The sequence below is a fragment of the Hemitrygon akajei genome, chromosome 1, assembly GCF_048418815.1.
Source record: "Hemitrygon akajei chromosome 1, sHemAka1.3, whole genome shotgun sequence".
Taxonomy (NCBI): domain Eukaryota; kingdom Metazoa; phylum Chordata; class Chondrichthyes; order Myliobatiformes; family Dasyatidae; genus Hemitrygon; species Hemitrygon akajei.
The window spans coordinates 217,911,548-217,925,366 of record NC_133124.1 but is presented as its reverse complement, the minus strand read 5'-3'; the positions used below and the strand labels follow the sequence as shown (position 1 = coordinate 217,925,366).

Sequence of the window (13,819 nt, the reverse complement as noted above, 5' to 3'; positions counted from 1 at the left end):
AGGTGTTTCTTTGCTTTGTGGGAGGAAAAATCTCAGAGTTGTTTTCTGTATACCTAATCTGATAGTAAATCATAGACCAGAGATTTCCAGGATTTTGTGGGAATAGCGTTGCTTCAAGGAGGCTTTAAGCATATATTTGAAACTTTTCTTCTGTTTTAGTAATCTCTCCCTGTGTCAACATTCGGAAAAAACAATTTAGGCGTTTGGTATTAGGCATGCAAATAATGTGGTCAGCCCAACATAGATGCTGAGTGCAACAAGGTCCTCAAAAGCGGGCCTCATAGCCTGTGGAAGCTACTGCCATTAATTCACTTACCCTTCTAAAGGATTTGGAGGATGTCGCAGAGATAGCAGGGGTGATATTTTGAAGATGCATGGTCAACGCCATCTGGTAGGAAGAGAGTCACTGGAATCCAGCAGATTTGCCATAAAACTCTATCTGTAATCTTCATCTGCAAAGACCTTTTTCTTCAATCAAACAAAGGCTATGCTAATCATCCAAGGTGGTGGTTCAACACTGATTGCAGCTTGCTCTCATGTGGCTCCTGAGATATAGGAAGTGGTTCCTATTTTGAGTCTTGCCATGAACCCAAATTGTCAGAGGGCAGTACAATGCAGTATTAACTAGTATGGTAGAGGATATTTATGTGTTGGCGCAAGGCCAAGTGGTTAAGGCGTTGGTCTAGTGATCTGAAGGTCACTAGTTCGAGCCTATGCTGAGGCAGCGTGGTGTCCTTGAGCAAAGCACTTAACTGCTCTGTTCTGCGATGACACTGGTGCCAAGCTGTATCAGCCCTAGTGTCCTTCCCTTGGACAACATCAGTGGCATGGAGAGGGTAGACTTGCAGCATGGGCATCTGCCGGTCTTCCATACAACCTGGAAACCTTCCAAAGCACAAATCCATGGTCTCACGAGACTGACGGACGCCTATTAAGAGGATATTTATCCTGCAGATGTTGAGTGAAGGCTCATCCTCCTCCATGCTTCAGATCAAGGACTGTATTGTATTGTATGTGCTCCAATTTAACCACTGAGATTTGGGGTAGCTTTGACTAAACAGCTTCCCATTTGTTTTTTAAAAAAAGCTCCACACCCTCTAGAGGTTTGGCGATTTGATGCAAAAATGAAGCAAGAAAGTGTTAATAATGCAGCTTTGTTTGACATTACTCTTCTCTAAGAATGGTGCTTAGTTCCTGTCGCTAACTGTAAACAGCTTGTATGTTCTCCCCGTGACCACATGGGTTTCCGGATGCTTCAGTTTCCTCCTACATTCCAAAGACATATGTGTTTAGGTTAGTAAATTGTTGTTAGTATGCTATGTTGATGCATGATGACACTTGTGGACTGTCCCCAGCACAATACTTGCTGATTTGACTTGATGTTAAGGACAGACTTCATTGTATACTTCAATATACATGTGACAAGTAAAGTTAATCTTTATATTTTTTTAAAGATCCCTCAAGAGTACCATGAATTTCCAGTTGTCTGATACTTTAATTCTTCACTTCCACTTTGATCTCTGTCTTTGGCCTTCTGTTATTCCAATGAGGGCCAACATTAACTCGAGGAACACCATCTCTTGACAGGGCATTTTCCCCCCAAGAATGATCCTGGGAATCAAAGAGTTAACATATAAGGAGCATTTGATGGCTTTGGGCCTGTACTTGCTGGATTTTAGAAGAACAAGGGCGATCTCAGTCACATGAAGATAAAGAAAGTGGGGCTGTTATACAACAGTAATGATGATTAAATTAAAACAGATTTGACAGAGGTGTTTAAATTCACTAAGGGTTTTGATAGAGTGACACGGATAAATTGTTTCCTGCAACAAGGTAAAGAAAGAGGTGACAATTTTATGGTATGAAAAAACCAGAGGCAACATGGGGGGAAAATACTCATATAGCAAGTTGTAGTTTGAAATGCACTGGCATGAAAAGATAATGGAAAATCAATCAAATAAGATGTAGATAAAAACCAGAAAGGAAAATAAATAAAGGACAGTGGGGAAACTCGAAGGAGCAGAGGACTGGCTGGATAGCTCTGCCCAAAAGCATAAAATTAATTTATTAATGCACCACAGAAACTAAGTTAAAATAAGAAACACCACGATGGGGGTTGAAGATTTATTTTCAGAATTGGCAATTCAATTCACATTCAGCTCCAATTTGGAATTTTCACCAATTTTTGCCATGTATTTCATTCCAAATCATCTTGACACATACAATGCACACAGTCCATTCCACATGGACTTCCACCTTACCAAACTCCTCCAGCAGGAATATCTCATCTCCAATACTAATCTTCTGCCCTCCATTGTGAAATACAGGTAATGCATAGTTCTTCAATTTGCATAGGTTAATCAATCGTTCTGTTGGCTTCACCTGATCTCGCCACTGAGTGGGGCCACCTCTGGGGAGAAAAAAAATATATTAAATACAATCCATTTTATTCTCCATTTTTCTGAGAATTAATTTACATTCCTTCACTCTCAACCAATATACAGAAGAGGAAGTCTGCTCAGTAGATTTCTGGCCAGTATTTTCTGGTTCAATGCTCAAATACTCAGGGAAAGTGAAGCAGCCCTCTAGGTCCTCAGACATGGGATAGTAACATTGATTCTACATGTAAGGAGTCAATGGCACAGTTCTAAGGTTCTTCCTATCACACTTACAAAAAGGACATACTAGTGGCACAGTAGCCTAGTGGTTAGTGCAATGCTCTACAGCATCAGTGATCACTGATCAGGGTTCAACTCCCACCGCTGTCTGGAAGGAGTTCGTATGTTCTCCCTGTGACCGTGCAAGTTTCTTCTGGGTACTTCAGTTTCCTCTCACACTCCAAAAAGATGTACTTGTTAGGGTTAGTGAGTTGTACACATGTTACGTTGGTGCCAGAAGCAGAACAACACTAACTGGTTGCCCCCAACACATCCTCCAACTGTGTTGACTTGTGACACATATGACGCATTTCACTGTATGTTTTGATGTTTCCATGTACAGTATTGTCAAGTCTTATCAAAAGTGATGTTTTGATGTACAGTAATTTCAAAACTCTTAGGCACAGAAAAATATCTGTGAAGTGAAGATGCTTTCAAAAATAATGAACTGACAAGTTTCTAAATAGCAAAAAAATTAATATAAAGAGCAGTAAACAGAAAAAGACCAAATCAAATTAATATTCGGTGACCACTCTTTGCTTTTAGAACTGCATCAGTTCTCTTGGTATACTGTTGTGCCAGATTTATAAGAAAATCAGCTGTAAGGTTGGTCCAAGCATCTTGCAGAACTTATCACTGTTCTTCTGCAGACTTCGGCTGGTCTTGCTTATTTCTGCCTCTCCAGGTAATTCCAGGCAGCTTCAATGATGTTATGATTAGGCTCTGTGGAAACCATATCTTCTAAAAACAAACAACAAAAAAACTAGGGTGCCTAAGACTTTCGCACAGTACTGTACATGTGACAAATAAATTTAAATCAAAATCTCTTTAAATATTAAACAAATATAAGTACAAGTAGGCCCTCTAGCCCCTTGATCCTCGTTGACCTTTGAATAAGATCATACCTGATCTTCTACCTTAGCACTTGTACCTGCTGTATCCCTAAAGCACTTGATTCCACTCATATCCTAAAACCTAGCAAGATCAGCTTTGATAAAGGAAATGACTGAGTGCCCTCCACCCTTTTTTTAGTGGCTCTCCTTTGGTCAGGGTTGACCATAGACATTATGACCTTAACTGTTCATGTGATACACAAACCAGGGTAGTATGACATGGAAAGCAAGTTGTTGGCCATGCAGCAGGCTCCCCCTCTCCACGTAGCCAATGAATCCAAAGGAAAGGCTGAGACTGATAGTTTGGCATCAGCAGCATTGCAGGAGTTGCCAGTCAGCATTGAACTCAATGTAGGACTGTCTTAGGGACTCCAGCTCCAGATTTTCCCTCAGGGTTTATTCCTGAAGCCTTCCCAATGAGTGACATAGCCACAAGGCAGTGGAGGCTTGAGATCAGAGTTTTCCTTCTCCTAGATGAGCTGCCAACCACATCTGACAAGCCCCATCTGCCAGAAGCAACTGGTTTTAAGGTGCCAGTGACTGGTTTAAAGGAGCCTTTGCCCCTTCTCCTGTCAGTAGAAACAGTTCCACTGTGAAGACCAAGGATTATAGCTTTAACATAAAACCACTACTGCCTGGAATTTTCAACCCAGGAGGGATGTGAACGACAGGTCATGGGGGTGGGTTTAATACATTTTTGAAAATGAGAGCAATGGGGAACTGGGGTAGGAGATGAGTCATGGGCAGGTCAGTCATGATCATACTGAATGGTGGGTTAGGCTCAAGTGGCCGACTCAGGAATATACTGACAGAGACAATGAATAAAGTTGATCTAAGTATATAAATCAATGGGTACAGGATGATCAGTTGAGCCTGCCCCACAATTAAGATGGCTAGAACATCACAACCAGAAACCACAACAAATTACAACTCTATTTGCCTTTTGTACAGGAAAAATGTTTTACAGTTAAAGTGAACACTGAGCCAAATGAGGAGGATATTAGTTCAGGTGACCAAAAGTAGCATCTACGTAAGAACACACGAAAATAGGAAGAATTTCATCTTTCAAGGCTGCCCATGATTTTGGCTAATCAATAGTAATTTCAACTTCTCTTCTGTGCCATTTACCCTATATATTGGTCTAACCATCAATCTATCAAATACTTCCAACGATCCAGCTTTCAACATCAGCAGGGGCAGAGAATCAATGATCTATGGAATGTCTCAAAGAAGGACAGGTTCCCCCAAGTAGAGAGGCAGAGTAACCTACTTTCTAGAGTAATGGGGGTAGCAGAGTTATGGGATTAGGCAGAGACACAGAATTAAGAACATGTGCCATAACTTATTATATCAAAGTCAATAAAATATAGACTAAATTTTGAAATTTTATCTTATTTTTTGTAAGCTTTTAAGGAACATGGGGAAAAGGCAGGGCATGTATTTTTTTGGCTGCTCTATGAGAAGCCATTATAATAGAACGGCCTCCTTCTGTTATTATACATATATCAGAGTGACCCTGTTTAAGTTGTGTTTTTGGGAATACTTCAGAACCAAGAGCCAGATGGCTGAAGACATGCCTCTGAGAATGGGGTAGAAGAAAGTGGGTTGATATATTTATCAAGAAGCCTGAATTGGAGTTAGTGTAATCCTGTAATAATCAAATTTCTCCTGAGGTGCCCAAGTTTGAATCAACTCACGTGCAGTATGTTCGCGGCAGGCCACAGTGTGCTCCAAAACGTGACAGGAATCTGTTTTCCAAGTCAATTATTGTCTCACCAATTTTATCATCTTGAGTGACTATATCATAGTCATATACTTCAACTTTGAGATCTTTATTCAATGGAATGGTGGCATAAAGTTGAAACATTCTGCAGGAACAAATATGACCATTAGAAACATTAAATTTGGAAAAAAATGTAATCTCCTTTCCCCCCAAGATGCTTTCTCTCCCATCCCACCCTGCTGAGCAGTTTCTCCCTGTAGCTTTCACTAAGCTATCTTCAAACCCTGACATTGACTGCTGACTATTCCACCATAGCAGTTGCTTGTCATTCGTCTGACAGACTTGTAGACTCTCAAGTCAAGTCATTTTTTATTGTCATTTCGACCATAACTGCTGGTAGAGTACACAGTAAAAACAAGGTGTTTTTCAGGACCATGGTGCTACATGAAACGGTACAAAACCTACACTGAACTACCTAAAAACAACACAGACAAAAAAAAAAACTTGACTACAGACCTACCCAGGACTGCATAAAGTGCACAAAACAGTGCAGGCATTACAATAAATAACAAACAAGACAAAAGGCACAGTAGAGGGCAGTAGGTTGGTGTCAGTCCAGGCTCTGGGTATTGAGGAGTCTGATGGCTTGGGGGAAGAAACTGTTACATAGTCTGGTTGTGAGAGCCCAAATGCTTCAGTGCCTTTTCCCAGACGGCAGGAGGGAGAAGAGTTTGTATGAGGGGTGTGTGGGGTCCTTCATAATGCTGTTTGCTTTGCAGATTCAGCGTGTAGTGTAAATGTCTGTAATGGCGGGAAGAGAGACCCCGATGATCTTCTCAGCTGACCTCACTATCCGCTGCAGGGTCTTGCGATCCGAGATAATGCAATTTCCGAACCAGGCAGAGATGTAGCTGCTCAGGATGCTCTCAACACAACCGCTGTAGAATGTGATGAGGATGGGGGGGTGGGAGATGGACTTTCCTCAGCCTTCGCAGAAAGTAGAGATGCTGCTGGGCTTTCTTTGCTATGGAGCTGGTGTTGAGGGACCAGGTGAGGTTCTCCACCAGGTGAACACCAAGAAATTTGGTGCTCCTAACGATCTCTACCGAGGAGCCGTCGATGTTCAGCAGAGAGTGGTCGCTCCGTGCCCTTCTGAAGTCAACAACCATCTCTTTTGTTTGGTTCACATTCAGAGACAGGTTGTTGGCTCTGCACCAGTCTGTTAGCCACTGCACCTCCTCTCTGTATACTGACTTGTCGTTCTTGCTGATGAGACCCACCACGGTCGTGTCATCGGTGAACTTGATGATATGGTTCGAGCTGTGTGCTGCAGCACAGTCGTGGATCAGCAGAGTGAACAGCAGTGGACTGAGCACACAGTCCTGGTGGGCCCCGTGCTCAGTGTGATGGTGTTTGAGATGCTGCTCCTGATCCGGACTGACTGAGGTCTTCCCAGTCAGTAAGTCTAGTATCTAGTTGCAGAGGGAGGTGTTCAGGCCCAGTAGGCTCAGCTTTCCAATCAGTTTCTGAGGAATGATTTTGTTGAATGCTGAACTGAAGTCTATGAACAGTATTTGAATGTACGTGTCTTTTTTGTCCAGGTGGAGGGTGATGGCAATGGCGTCGTCTGTTGAACGGTTGGGACGGTACGTGAACTGCAGGGGGTCCAGTGAGGGGGGCAGCAGGGTCTTGATGTGCCTCATGACGAGCCTGTCGAAACACTTCATGATGATGGATGTGAGTGCAACGGGACGATAGTCATTGAGGCAGGACACTGAAGACTTCTTCGGCACGGGGACGATGGTGGCGGCCTTGAAGCACTTTGGAACGACGGCGCTGCTCAGGGAGATGTTGAAGATGTCAGTGATAACATCTGGTAGCTGGTCTGCACATCCTCTAAGCACTCTGCCAGGAATATTGTCTGGTCCAGCAGCCTTCCGTTGGTTGATCCTGCACAGGGTTCTCCTCACATCAGCCGTGGTGAGACACAGCACCTGGTCATTTGGAGGAGGGGTGGACTTCCTCGATGCCACGTCATTTTCCGCCTCAAAACGAGCGTAGAAGTTGTTCAGCACATCTGGGAGGGAGGCATTACCCGCACAGTCAGGTGATGATGTCCTGTAGTTGAACCTTCCACATGCACCGCGTGCCGCTGCTGTCCTGGAAGTGGCTGTGGATTCGCTGGGTGTGTGCACACTTTGCCTCTCTGATGGCCCGGGACAGTTTGGCCCTCGCTGTTGTTAGAGCTACCTTGTCGCCTGCTCTGAAGGTGGAGTCACGGGTCCTCAGCAGCACATGCACCTCCGCAGTCATCCATGGCTTCTGGTTGGCACGTATAGTGATGGTCTTGGACAGAGTAACATCATCAATGCACTTGCTGATGTAGCTGGTCACTGATACCGTGTACTCCTCTAAGTTGGTAGAGTTGCCATCGGTTGCAGCCTCCCTGAACATGTGCCAGTCAGTGTGCTCAAAGCAGTCGTGAAGAGCAGAGATGGCTCCTGCTGGCCAGGTTTTCACCTGCTTCTGAACTGGTCTGGAGAGCCTGACAAGCGATCTGTATGCTGGGATTAGCATAACAGAGATGTAGTCTGAGTAACTGAGGTGGGGGCAGGGATCCGTCTCGTACACGTCGGGAATGTTTGTGTAAACGTGGTCCAGCACATTCGCCCCTCTTGTTGGCCTGCAAGCACGGTCACAAGTTTGGAGTCATACATCTCACTGACAATCTCTTGTGTTTTTAGTTCTTCATCCCATTTCTGCATTGCCTGCTACTTTCCAAAGTACTCTAAAGAACTGCCTCATCTTTGACCATCTGCATTACAAGCTAACAACACTGAGTTCAACAATTTCAAAAAAAGATTCTACTTTTCCCATTTACAACTCCACTAGACTTACCTTTTGTTTTCAAAATGTTTCCCATTACCTCCCCCTTTTGTCTTGCACTTGCAGAGATTTTTATTTAGTTATCTCCCCTGCCTTCCACTTTATCATAGATTTTATGGGTCCTTTCTCCCATTCCATACTTCCTATTATTTATTTCAATTCCGCCCTCCCCCCAATTCTGCTGAATGGTTATCAATCGGAAACATTTCTTCACCTTACTGTATATCTCCAGGATGTTCTGTTTTGGTACTAATTTGTTTCTAACCATTATAATTATCACGCGTTCTCAAAATACAACCCAACAAACTCAGGAAAGGCTGAAAAGTAGTGAGGGTTGAAGATTTAGAATTTCCTGACAGACATCCTTTAAGACAGGGGTGTCAAACTCATTTTAGGTCACGGGCCGGATTGAGCAAAATGCAGCTTTCGTTGCCTCCATTTTTTCAGCCTGCTCTCATGTGTCTCAGTCTCTGCTATAACTACAAAGTGTTTCACTTTACAAATTCCGTTTCTTATGAAGAAGACTGCCGAATAAACACTAAAAACCCTGAAGACCTGGTACCTGAATAAACTCAGCGTTAGCCATATTATACACCGTAGGCGCTTCGATTACTGGGGCCAGCTTTAATAGTAATTAGATATTATCTCGTGGGCCAAAGATAATTCCACCGTGGGCCGGATTTGGCCCGCGGGCCTTGAGTTTGACATATATGCTTTAAGAGATGATGAGATTCTACAGTGTAGACAGAGATCGTTCTGCCAACTGGATTGATTAATTAATATATCCAGCAAGGATTGAGGAAAAAATCCTTTTCAAAGAAAGTTAGAATATGAAACTTGCTACAAGTGTTTGAGATAAACAGCAGAGGTAAATTAGATACATTAAAGCATATATGTCAAACTCAAGGCCCGCGGGCCAAATCCGGCCCGCGGTGGAATTATCTTTGGCCCGCGAGATAATATCTAATTACTATTAAAGCTGGCCCCAGCAATCGAAGCGCCTATGGCGTATGATATGGCTAATGCTGAGTTTATTCAGGTACCAGGTTTTCAGGGTTTTTAGTGTTTATTCGGCAGTCTTCTTCATAAGAAACGGAATTTGTAAAGTGAAACACTTTGTAGTAATAGCAGAGACTGAGACACGAGAGCAGGCTGAAAAAACGGAGGCAACGAAAGCTGCGTTCGCACACGTCCGACTGATCCGGCCCGCATGAAGCTGCATTTTGCTCAATCCGGCCCGTGACCTAAAATGAGTTTGACACCCCTGCATTAAACTGAAAGGAATGGAAGAATACTTTTATGGGTAAGAGGAAGGAGATAATGAATTAAGATGGGAAGACTGTAGCAAAGTTAATAAATTAGTATCAAGAGGACTGAATTATTGATCTGGAGACTGAAGTTTAAATCTCGCCACAGCAAGTGGGAACTAATTACCGTAGATTCCGGACTACAGAGCGCACCTGATTAAAAGCCGCTGGCTCTAATTTTAGAAATAAAATCAATTTTTTACTTATAAAGGCCGCACCGGATTTTAGGCCGCACCGGATTTTCGGCCGCAGGTGTCCCACGTTGTAATATGAGATATTTACACAGAAAGATATTACACGTGAGGATTTTTTAACTTTTAATTAAATCCATATGGTAACAAAAACAAATACATATTGCAAATGCTTTTTTTCGAACCGTGCCCGTAACGCGGCTACTTTTAAATATACGTTGCGTATACTTCTTTACTGAACAACATTCCAATATCTCCTAACGACTGGTAAAAAATATATATACTGCAGCCTACCAGGAAAAGTTATTGATCGCCTTTAACTTAAAAGCAGCGTTTTCGCTCCGCCGCTCCCCCCCGCCGTCCCGTTTATTGCAAACCGGCGTTTTCCCACAAGACGTGGCGAAACCGGGTGTGATGTCATAGCATCCCACGATGTAGTACAGAAAACAAATATAGTTAAAACTCTTCTAACTTTAACTAGAAAATGAATTACTAAGCGAAAATATTATAAACTAAATAACTGCCATAAAGGCAGCACAATGCTTTTCTTCGAGTGTTTTCCATGTTGATGAGGGTGAGTACAAATGACTGATTTACAATAATTTAATTGTGAAAGTGCGCTTGATTTATCGTACAATTTCATTGGACCTCTGTGAACTACTCATCAATTTTATTGGTCTACTGTTACGAGGCAAAATGTTTTCGGCGGCATGAAAAAAAATCATGTATTAGCCGCTCCGTATTAAAGGCCGCAGAGTTCAAAGCTGTTCAAAATGTGGGAGAAAAGTAGCGGCTTAAAATCCAGAATCTACGGTAGTTGAATTTCAAATACAGTGGATTCTGGTTAATTGAGACACATTGGGACCCATACATTTTCACCCAATTAAGCGGCTTCCTTAATTAACCTAAGTTTCATGGAAACAGTTAAAAGGTATATAAAAAGGCAAACCACCTTTTAATTGAGTACCAAATTTTGTATTTAAATGAAATACAGAATAAATTAGAACATTGTAGCGGTGTGCTACACGCAGCGCTAAAATAACGACACGGAGTCGGTAAACTGCAGTCAAAGATAAAGTTTATTCCTACTTCACAGTCTTGCTTTAAAACTCTCCCTCCTCCGCTGGATGCCTCGAGAGGCACGTACTGACACTGCCTCAGGCTTTCTCCCTTTGTCCTGGACCTAGCCTTTGTGCCTGCACACTGGCTAATTGTCAGCCGGTTCGAGTGTGCTAGTAATTGGGTCGCCACATAACCCCCCCCCCAGAACCAGCGATACACCCCCCAATGTTCACAGTCTGGGCCAGACCCTGTTTGGGAGGTCGGCCTCTGCGCCGCGGTGCCGGAAACTCGACCGGTTGCGCCAAGTCCACATGGGCCGGTTTGAGTCGGTCCACCGTGAAAACCTCCTCTCTCCCCCCAACGTCCAGCACGAACGTGGACCTGTCATTTCTGATCACCGTAAACGGCCCCTCATAGGGCCGTTGCAGCGGTGGCCGATGTCCGCCCCGTCGTACAAACACAAACTTACAGTTCTGCAGGTCTTTGGGTACGCAGGTCGGGTGCTGCCCATGCTGCGAAGTGGGTATGGGGGCCAGGGCACCGAGCCTCTCGCGTAGTCTGCCCAGGACTGCTGCGGGTTCTTCCTCTTGCCCCCTTGGGGCTGGTATGAACTCCCCGGGGACGACCAGGGGTGCGCCGTACACCAACTCGGCCGACGAAGCGTGCAAATCGTCTTTGGGCGCTGTGCGGATGCCGAGTAGGACCCAGGGAAGCTCGTCCGCCCAGTTAGCTCCTCGCAGGCGGGCCATGAGAGCCGACTTCAGGTGACGGTGGAAACGTTCCACCAGTCCGTTCGACTGTGGGTGGTAGGCAGTGGTGTGGTGCAGCTGAGTCCCCAACAGGCTGGCCATCGCTGACCACAGGCTGGAGGTGAACTGGGCGCCTCTGTCGGAGGTAATGTGGGCCGGTACACCAAAGCGGGACACCCAGGTGGCGATCAGTGCCCGGGCGCAAGATTCAGAGGTGGTGTCGGTGAGTGGGACCGCCTCTGGCCATCTTGTGAACCGGTCCACGATAGTCAGGAGGTGCCGCGCTCTGCGTGACACTGGCAGGGGGCCCACGATATCCACATGAATGTGGTCGAAACGCCGGTGGGTGGGGTGGAACTGCTGCAGCGGGGCCTTGGTGTGTCGCTGCACCTTGGCCGTCTGGCAGTGCGTGCACGTTCTGGCCCATTCACGGACCTGCTTGCGGAGTCCGTGCCAAACAAACCTGCTGGAGACCATCCGGACGGTAGTGCAGATGGAGGGGTGCGCCAAGTTATGAATAGAGTCGAAAACACATCGCCGCCAAGGTGGCGGGACGACGGGACGGGGCTGGCCGGTGGCGACGTCACAGAGTAGGGTCCTCTCACCTGGGCCTACGGGGAGGTCCTGGAGCTGCAAACCGGAGACTGCGGTCCTGTAACTCGGGATCTCCTCATCTGCCTGCTGTGCCTCTGCCAGCGCCTCAAAGTCTACCTCTTGGGAAAGGGCGTGAATGTTAGGGCGAGAGAGCGCATCCGCCACGACATTGTCCTTACCCGAGACGTGCCGGACGTCCGTCGTGTATTCAGAGATGTAGGACAGATGGCGCTGCTGGCGGGACGACCAGGGGTCAGACACCTTTGTGAATGTAAAGGTAAGCGGTTTGTGGTCCGTGAACGCTGTGAAGGGCCTACCTTCTAAGAAGTACCTGAAATGCCGGATTGCCAGGTATAGCGCCAACAGCTCCCGGTCGAAAGCACTGTATTTGAGCTCGGGTGGCCGCAGGTGTTTGCTGAAAAACGCCAGGGGTTGCCAGCGGCCCGCGATGAGCTGCTCCAGTACCCCACCCACTGCCGTATTAGATGTGTCCACTGTGAGGGCGGTAGGGACGTCCATTCTGGGGTGCACTAGCATCGCGGCGTTCGCCAAGGCATCCTTCGTTTGAATGAAAGCGGCGGCGGACTCCTCGTCCCAGGTAATATCCTTGCCCGGACCAGACAGCAAGGCGAACAGGGGGCGCATGATCCGGGCAGCTGAAGGGAGGAAGTGGTGGTAGAAATTGACCATACCTACGAATTCCTGAAGGCCTTTGATCGTGGTGGGTCGGGGGAAATGGCGGACCGCGTCTACCTTAGCGGGCAGAGGGGTTGCCCCGTCTGTGGTAATCCTGTGGCCCAGGAAGTCAATGGTATCGAGCCCGAACTGGCATTTGGCCAGGTTGATTGTTAGACCGTAGTCACTCAGCCGGGCATAGAGCTGTCGGAGGTGGGACAGATGCTCCTGACGACTGCTGCTGGCTATGAGGATGTCGTCCAAATAGATGAATGCAAAGTCCAGGTCGCGTCCCACCGCGTCCATCAACCACTGGAACGTCTGTGCAGCATTCTTCAGGCCGAACGGCATGCGGAGGAACTCAAAAAGGCCAAACGGGGTGATGAGAGCCATTTTGGGGACGTCGTCCGGATGCATCGGGATTTGATGGTATCCGCGGATGAGGTCTACCTTGGAGAAGATCCGTGCGCCGTGCAGGTTTGCTGCAAAGTCCTGAATGTGCGGCACAGGGTAGCGGTCCGGTGTTGTAGCCTCATTCAGACTGCGGTAGTCGCCGCACGGTCTCCAGCCCCCTGTCGCTTTGGGCACCATGTGCAGGGGGGAGGCCCATGGGCTGTCGGACCGCCGGATGATCCCCAATTCCTCCATCCTCTTGAACTCCTCCTTCACCAGTCGGAGCTTGTCCGGGGGAAGCCGCCGCGCGCGGGCGTGGAGGGGTGGTCCCTGGGCTGGGATGTGGTGCTGTACGCCGTGTCGGGGCATGGCTGCCGCGAACTGTGGTGCCAGAACCGATGGGAAATCCGCCAGGACTCTGGTGAAGTCGTTGTCGGACAGCGTGATGGAGCCGAGGTGAGGGGCTGGCAAACTGGGCTGCACCCAGGGAGAACGTCTGAAAGGTCTCGGTGTGAACCAGTCTCTTCCTGGGCAGGTCGACCAGTAGGCTGTGAGCCCGCAAGAAATCCGCACCCAGAAGCGGTTGGGCTACGGCGGCCAGTGTGAAGTCCCACGTGAACTGGCTGGAGCCGAACCGTAGCTGCACTGGATGGGTGCCATAGGTCCTTATTGTGCTGCCGTTCGCGGCC

The 13,819-nt window shown here is 46.7% G+C and overlaps 1 protein-coding gene across 1 annotated transcript in view; it reads right to left on the bottom strand.

The window, feature by feature from the left end:
• The window catches only part of LOC140729376 (myoferlin-like), a 165,489-nt gene that overhangs the window by 27,018 nt on the left and 124,652 nt on the right, over positions 1-13,819 (bottom strand). The window contains exons 33-34 of the mRNA XM_073049089.1: positions 5,248-5,418; positions 2,262-2,410 (exon numbers count right to left, since the gene is read on the bottom strand). Coding sequence (XP_072905190.1) covers positions 2,262-2,410; positions 5,248-5,418 — 320 coding nt within the window. The remainder of the gene's footprint in view (positions 1-2,261; positions 2,411-5,247; positions 5,419-13,819) is intronic.